The following is an 8,070-nucleotide window of genomic DNA, read 5'->3' on the forward strand; positions in this document are numbered from 1 at the left end:
TATACTGTTCAAATTTACAAAGATGTATTGGTACACATAGTAAGTTTGGAATGTATAATTAGTTTGGAATGCAAGCACTTTGCCCCAAGCTGTGCAGTGCTTGTTTGTTGTTCTCCTTCTCATCTCTATATGTGTGTGTGTGTGTGTGTGTGTGGAGCCAGAGGCGGTTCTAGTCTGTTTGGGCGAACCTGGCATCCCTCAATTCCTCTAACACACCCAAAGTTCTTCATTGTGCTCTGCTTTAGGCACTGCTGAGATTCAGATCCTCCAATTGTGAGAGCTGGAGCTCAATAGTTTGCTTACTGAGAAAAACACGTTTGAGCATTACTATTCATTTTTGCTAGTCTTGCAGCTTGAACACAGTAGAAACTTTTTAAACCACATTTTACGTTACATTTCACTGTAACTTTGCCGACCCACCCAAAATTCTTCCTAAAATATACCTGTTTAGTGCTCCGCCTGCCCCTCCCCATAATGGGATGTCCTCCGTTGGTTTACCTTTAAAGAACTATTATTTCCAGCTCAGTACAAGACCCATGGTAAAACATGCATGAGGTTTGGCGTGACTAGGAAAGGATACCCCGTCTCTCTGACGAACCTACTCTCAGTGATTAAAATTTTAACGAAATCCAATTCTAAATGTATAGGAGGTAGCAGTAAAACTGGCGCATCGCCTCCAGCTGCGAGGTGAATTCAAGTTTTAAAAGAAAAAATAAAAATTAACGTATATTTGAATGGTAACCAAAATATCCGTTTTGTCTAGGTTTTATGAACTAGACAACGCAACTTTTTTGTGAACTATCACATATTTGTGCAAAGACTTATGATGTAGACGAACTGAAGGTCAGCGAATATGAACAAGTGCACTGAATAACAACGCTCTGGCGCGGCACTGAACTCAACCCGACCTGCCACTTTTTACAATTAGCCGAGCCAGTTCAAGTGCCTAAGAAGAGCAAGGTTCAGCAAGGAGGGACCTCTTCCTTACTGAGAGGTGAGTAAAACACAATGTATTCCCAAATAAGTCTCGTATGACGGATTGAGCAGAAAGGCGAAGAGTCTGTAACAGTCACTGACAAATAAATACTTAACTGGCAGCAGAGTTAGGCAGGTGAATTATTGCTGATGCTCCTTTTCTTCTCCGAAGGGAGCTAGTTTGTTATTACTCGCTATAAATTCACGCTTCGACAGGCAGCTATGTCAAGGAGCATAAAGTGAGCATATCAGAAATTTCTGTCGTTGCATGCTGTTTGATAAAACACATGGCAATAGAAATAAAATGACGAGATAAGCCTCCTAAAGGCACGTGCTGTAGTTTTCCATTCATCTTCCTTCTTTCTCTCTCAGTTGGACAGCGACACAATATTGACACAATATCAGGAGCTCAAAGGAAAAAGCCCCCCTGGGCTTTCAGACACAATGCAAGGGATTCAAGATGTAAAGCAAAGTCCTCCACTTTTTGCAGCATTTGCCACAGTTATTTGCTTTATTTCTGCTTTGGATTCATAGAGCAGGTCCACTAAACACATAAGAACAAACTTACCAAAAATTACAAAAGATTTGAACAATTTACACCTAATTAACCTTCTCTAACCTCTAACCTTCAGGGCACCATGTATGTTTTTACCTAAACACATGCATTTAACAGTGAGAAAAAGAAAACAAGACAGATAAACTTTTAGGAACAGATTTACCTTTGGCTCTAGCTTCAGAATGAGAGCATTTAGCATCTACAAATTATTTTGTGCATCAGCTGCTGTGTCTGATAATAAACATATATGGTAAAAAAAAGAAGAAAAAAAAGATGCAGTCGAGACATGATTCGACTGCATGTCTTGTTAGGTTGGGTCTTCAAAATTAGGTTATTTTCAGTTTTAATTGTATTTTCAAATGTCAGTGGTGTAAACACCTGGATGTACAATGCACATCAAACACCCTGAGATGTTATCCGTCAGCTTGCGTGATATCAGCACCCACCCCTTGTCTATGTTAATTTTCTGTGGCATCCAGTCCAACCACATATGGTTCCTTGGCCTGGGGGAAGTGCATCTCAAATAGTTTGGGGGTGCTGGTTGCCATTGCCTTCCTTTACCATTGAAATGGCATATTTGTTAGAGGTATTTTTTTAGCTGAAGACGCATCCTTTGCACATTCAGTTATTTGCTTATTTGCATTTTTGAATGTTTTTCTGATATTGCATAAAATAAGCTAAAGTGGTTAAAAGAAAAGACAGCTAAATGTGACTGTTTTTATAACATCAGAGTAATAGATAGACTAATTGAAAATAATGTTCTCTGGGAAACATTATTGACAGAAAACAGTTAAGAACCACCAGTTAAGGTAGTTCTTGACTGGCAGTTAAGAACCACCGCCAATTTGGAAGACTTCCAAATTTGACTGTGCTTTAAAACTAGCATACCTACCCCTTAAACAATAGAGGTGTACTTCAGTACTGCACCTGCCCGTACCTGTTAATCTACTGACTCCTCTTCACACCTGGAGGTGTGTTGTGAAGTTTGGCACCGATATGTTAACTGCAGATCCTTCAAGACTTTGAAGTTGTGAGGTCCGGTCTACTTGAGTCTTATTTTTTTGGCCATGGTCTCCAAACCTACAAAGCTTTGAAAAAGTATTTTCTCCCAGCTATCTTTGTAGAATAGTGAACATCAGACAAGTTTTAAACATGAAAGGGCTGTTGAAGACCTTACAACAGCATCTTAATCAGACCTAAGTCCAAACATTGACCTAGTCCTTTCTAAAACTTTCCCTTTGAGCCGTTTAGATTTGGGTGATCTTCTGAGCATTACCCTGCTGCACAATGCTCAGCCAATTGATGGCTGAACATTGTCATTTAGGATTTTCTGTTACAAAGGAAATTTGTTGGTTTCATCATTTATGTCAAGTTGTGATCCCGAAACAGCAAAGTTGTTCTGGTCAATTTGCAATGAATTCAAAATAAAAATAAAACAACATCAGTAAGAGATGGAATGATTTTGTGATCCTTACAGGGAAATGGATATAATATTTTGCTTGACTAAACTACCTCCTAAATTTATTTGGTATTAATTTTATTTAATAAAGGAATGAGCATGAATCTCTTCCTTAGGGCCTTCTCATTGTTTTGGAACTTCTGTAATAAATAAAGCATCCCGGTGGAAAATCATTAGGCCTAAAAATATTAGAAACAATCTGGAAACCGCCAGCAGTTTGCTCAGCAGTTCAAAACTCTCCCATGGATGCTTGAGACTCAGGTACATGAGAAAGAAGCTCAACTTGGCCGCATGCCTCTTGTTTTTTTCCAACTGTCATGAATGAAGTCCCCCCTTACCTCTTTTTTATTTGTGTGTGTGGGTTCATGATTTGCTCAGAGTTAAATTACTGGTTTAATTTAACTATTGTGGTCAACCCAGAAGGAGGGACGACAGGAACTCATTTGTTTGAAGCTGTAAGCAAAACCTTCACTACAATTCACCTTTGCAGCCTTTGAAGGGTTTTAAAAGCATGTTGAAGTCAAGCTGACAGGTAGATGGATGAAAGGAGTATTTAATTTATACAGTAGCTTTTTATCAATATGAAAAAAAAACAAGCAGTAACTGCTCCAGGAGATGTTGCTCATCTGTAGTTTAAATTATTATTTTCTGCTCCAATAATTGGGAGTTCTTGAGTGAATGAATCCTTCCTTCTGATCCCCCGTTTCCTATTGACATGTAATTAACAAAATAATTTTCTTTAGGGTGCAACTGATATATATTTTTTGACTGCTAAGGGTGATCCCTGGACATGCCACCCTGGGTGAAAGCAATATAACCTGTACCACAAACCACCACTGACAGATTAAGAACAGCTTTGTTTTGTTTTATCAAAGTCTTTTGCTATTTATTGTGTTTTACACATTAAAACGTGTGTAAGAGACAGGCATTATATCTGTGTTGTAACCAGAATCATCATGGCAGTAGATGTCCCTGGACTCGTCTCTGTGATCGTTTTTTATGTTTGCATCCTGGCAATTGGAGTGTGGGGGTCTCGAAAATCCAAGAAAGTGGAGAAGAAATGCTCCGGCTCAAAGAGTGAAATTGCCATCATTGGTGGCCGCAACATCAACATCCTGGTTGGAATTTTTACCATGACAGGTGGAGAGCGTTTGATTTTATATGTTGAAGCTGTAACTACTGTTTGTGTTTTTATACCCACCTATATTGTTTCTGTGCTTTACTTTTAGCAACATGGGTCGGTGGTGGTTACATTATGGGAACTGCCGAGTCTGTTTATTCTCCTACTCAAGGCCTTGTCTGGGCTCTGGGGCCCCCTGCATATGTCTTGTGTTTTTTTGTGGGTAAGTAGGCTAAACAAATTCTTTCTGTATGACACACAATTGAAGGTTATAGTTATCCTTATTGTTTGCACATGCCTATTAAATTTTGTAAGCTTGTATTTTTTTCTACCAGGTCACACAAAGTTCCTCATATTTTCTATGTACATGATGGGATGTTTCCAAATATTCTGTGCAGGCAGCATAAAACACTAAATATTTGTATAATCCATAAGATTAGTTAAAAACAAAAGACTTTCATTTGTACAGATATTGCTGAAATTATTAATGGGAAGTGCTAAAATAATTAACTTTTTTTTTTTGACTTTGCTATCTTGGCTCTTGATCCCTGTCAGAAGAATTACCCATGAGAAAGTAATTTTAAAAAAGCTCACCTTTATTAGTAGGATCATGACTGAGACCAGACTTTAAGATTGAAGCCATGCCCAGAACCCAATTTTGTTTTTCTCTCTGTTCCTTTTTTAGCTGGGCTGCTTTTTGCAAAACCTATGAGGTCAAAGCGTTACGTGACAATGCTGGATCCATTTCAGAATCGCTATGGCAAAGCATTCACTGCGACACTCCTGCTTCCTGCTTTGGTCAGTGACATATTATGGGTGGCCTGTATCCTTGCTGCTCTTGGTAAATAAAGCTTCTTCTGAATCTCAATGGCATGATGTGTAATGTGAATAAAATAACTATCCTATAGTTCTATCTATATACTTATAAAAACTTTTTTTTTTTTAAATCGCTTTTGGTTTTCAGGTTATGTTTCTTTTGTAATCTTGCCAATGATCTTGCATCTTGTTAGTGTTGCTATGACAGTCTCTCCGCAGTGTTTCTGGGTACTTTAAGAAAGTAAATTCTGCTCTGGAAAATATTATGGAATTAAAACATACTAGTGGATGATGTGTTTTGATTTTCAGGTGGAACAATGAGCATAATTCTTGGGCTGTCTTCCACCATCTCCATCATCATCTCAGCAGCTGTCTCCATTGTCTACACATTATTGGGGGGTCTCTACTCGGTTGCATACACTGATATCATTCAGCTTTGTTTTATTTTTTTCAGCTTGGTAAGAATTTTGAGCTCAAGTGGGAATAAAAAGCGAACTAAGCAGATGTATGCAATGGCTAAAGATGTGGAACAGAAATCTTACAGATTCAGCTAATAATTTGGAAGTCAGTAATTTTATTTTGGCCTTTTTTCTCTGTCTCTTTTTCAGTGGCTTTGTGTTCCTTTTATGGTTCTTAGTCCAGCAGTTACAGTCATCTCACAAACACTTCCACTCAACCAAACAAATGAACATGCATGGATGGGACACCTGGACCTGGAAGTTGCAGGAAAGTGGGTTGATGAGATGCTTCTTATGGTAAAAATTTATGTGCAATAAAATTATAACATTTTGGCTTTCATAAATAATCTACAATTTTCAGTAAAACTATTTTATTTGATAATTACTTTTGAGTTCTCATTTAAGAGCACAGTGCATATGAAGACACATTATTTATGTGTATACAGCCAGTTCCACTTCACTTGGCATGAAGTGAGAAATGTGATAAGTGGAAAGTAGTTTCATTTTTTAATCCTGTTTTGTTGGTGTTGCAGGCTTTGGGGGGACTGTCGTATCAAGCTCTATATCAAAGAATTCTTTCGGCAGCCTCCTCTGTTCAGGCTCAGATATCCTGCTTTGCTGCGGCTTTGACAGTTTTTATTATGGGAATCCCCTCAGTTGTCATCGGAGTGATGGCTTCTGCTGCAGGTGACCTGTCACACTGTTACATCAGAAAGAAATGCACATTGTTCCACTTTTAAATCTTGACCATGGTAAATTTCAAAGCACCATATATATTGTTTCACATTTTAATATATCCAAAATCTCAGCTTCGCATTCCCATCACGTATTTGTCTCCGTGGTAACCCTCTCTTGTTTTCCCTCAGACTGGAACCAGACTGCATACGGTCTTCCTCCTCCTTTTGAGCGTGGAGATGCAGGGAAGATCCTGCCTCTCTCTCTGCAGCATCTCACACCCACCTGGGTGGCAGTGCTAGGCATTGGTTCTGTAGCTGCAGCTGTTATGTCCTCCATGGACTCGGCGCTGCTGTCCTCTGCATCCATGTTTACACAAAACATATACAAGACGACTTTGAGGAAAACGGTGTGTGGACACAATTTGAGTCCACTCTAATAAAGGGACTTGGTGTTTTATCTGCTATTGTCCTTCCTCCCCTGCAGGCCTCAGAGAGGGAGCTCCAGTGGGTGATCCGTATTAGTGTTCTGGTCGTGGGCCTGGCAGGAACAGGTCTGGCTTTTGGAGACGACAGTGTGTTCGCTCTCTGGGTTCTAAGTGGAGATCTCCTTTACTGTGTGATTTTCCCACAGCTGCTCTGTGTTCTCCACTTCCAGCGTGCAAATACTTATGGTGCATTTTTTGGCTTTGTGGTGGGTTTGTTGCTGCGTGGACTGAGCGGGGAGCCCATACTTGGGATCCCTCCTGTTCTCCTGTACCCTGGTTGGAGGGAGGAGAATAATGTGATCAGACAGTACTTTCCTTATAGAACTGTTGCCATGCTGTTTTCTGTGGTAAGTATTCTAGCAGTCTCATATCTGCTGAACCTTATTTTTGAGCACCAACTTATCCCGCAGTCCTGGGATTTTCTGCAGGTTTTTAAAAAAAAGAATGAGACAGAGGAGGATGAAGCACCTGACCCTTGTGAGGAAATGAACCAAGTTCTCAATACTAAATTCTAAGCTAAACTTCAAACTTAAAGAATAAACCAAAACACACACAATTTTTAACCATAAATTGTTTTTGTGATTTATCTAGGGAACTACATCACTGTGTAACTTTTTTGTTTTTTAAGCAAAAATGGCATCCAAAGAAAACACATTATTGAATTTTTTGGTGTTCAACATATTGGCTCTTTTAAAGTAAGAGGTCTCCACTGAAAGACTATCAGGATTTAAGTAAATATTTTTACTAGATTTTACAAGTTTAACTATGAATCCAATACATATAGTCTCACTAGATTAAATGTCTTTGTGTCAAAGTATAACAAACATGTTTCCTAAAGAGGTTATGTTATTGAAATTGCTGTTTGTTGAATTTTTTTAAATATTTTTGCTACATTTGCATTTGTTAAAATGTAATTACAAAATCGCTGATTTTTATTAAACAATAATGACAAAGATATTGGTCAAACAAATGGTAAGAAAACAAACACAGTGTATAGAACGCAGTATATTTAATAAGTGTGGAAAAACATGCACTCAAGTGAACTGCTGAGCAAGCAAACCTTTCAACATAAATTGAAAGGTTTATGTTTTTCTACATTTAAAACAAGGTTGTTGTTTTTTTACCTGCTAAAGAAAAGTTCAAAGGTTTGTGTTTTTCAGTTTCTTATTTTCTACTTTTATCAGTTATAGCCTTGATAACCTAATGCTTGTTTATAATTATACATTCATGGTTTCTGTTCAATATGCAGTGTTCAGCTGCATATTCAGCCATTAAAAATCAATGTTATCCTTTCATTAGAAAATGATTTCTGGTTTATTTCGGTCAGCAGTTGTTTTCACTATGGAACTATTTCCCATCTTTGCTCAGCCTCTTCCTTGTTGAATCATGAACGCCTATGAACAATTTTGCTTTCACATTGCCTTAAATGGCCCTACTCAGTTGCACAATTCTTTATTGCATTTTTAATGACTAAAGTGTTTTCTTTCATATTGTAAAATGTTCCATATTGTACAGTTCGTCCTT

At 38.2% G+C, this 8,070-nt stretch overlaps 1 protein-coding gene across 2 annotated transcripts; it reads left to right on the plus strand.

The window, feature by feature from the left end:
* Window positions 1–210: 210 nt before the first annotated feature.
* LOC103461503 (high-affinity choline transporter 1-like) lies at window positions 211–7,841 on the plus strand. 2 transcript variants are annotated; one of them, XM_081608189.1, is made up of 9 exons: window positions 211–994; window positions 3,940–4,130; window positions 4,220–4,333; window positions 4,796–4,951; window positions 5,236–5,384; window positions 5,535–5,681; window positions 5,918–6,071; window positions 6,251–6,468; window positions 6,546–7,841. In XM_081608189.1, the coding sequence occupies exons 2-9, from the start codon at window positions 3,947–3,949 to the stop codon at window positions 7,059–7,061; spliced, it is 1,638 nt and encodes a 545-aa protein (XP_081464315.1). In that variant the 5' UTR covers window positions 211–994; window positions 3,940–3,946; the 3' UTR covers window positions 7,062–7,841. The 2 variants fall into 2 exon arrangements, with proteins under 2 accessions (XP_081464315.1, XP_081464316.1); XM_081608190.1 differs by lacking the exon at window positions 211–994 and having other exon boundaries at window positions 4,007–4,130; window positions 4,796–4,908.
* The last annotated feature ends 229 nt before the right edge of the window (window positions 7,842–8,070 follow it).

Source organism: Poecilia reticulata, chromosome 6 (genome assembly GCF_904066995.2).
Source record: "Poecilia reticulata chromosome 6, P_reticulata-male-v2, whole genome shotgun sequence".
NCBI classification, from domain to species: domain Eukaryota; kingdom Metazoa; phylum Chordata; class Actinopteri; order Cyprinodontiformes; family Poeciliidae; genus Poecilia; species Poecilia reticulata.

Coding starts and splice junctions, on each gene's coding strand:
- LOC103461503 (XM_081608189.1), top strand. CDS start 3,947: ATGGCAGTAGATGTCCCTGGACTCGTCTCTGTGATCGTTTTTTATGTT. Junction 5,385..5,534: donor GTTTTATTTTTTTCAGCTTG/GTAAGAATTTTG, acceptor TCTCTTTTTCAG/TGGCTTTGTGTTCCTTTTAT. Junction 5,682..5,917: donor TTGATGAGATGCTTCTTATG/GTAAAAATTTAT, acceptor TTGGTGTTGCAG/GCTTTGGGGGGACTGTCGTA.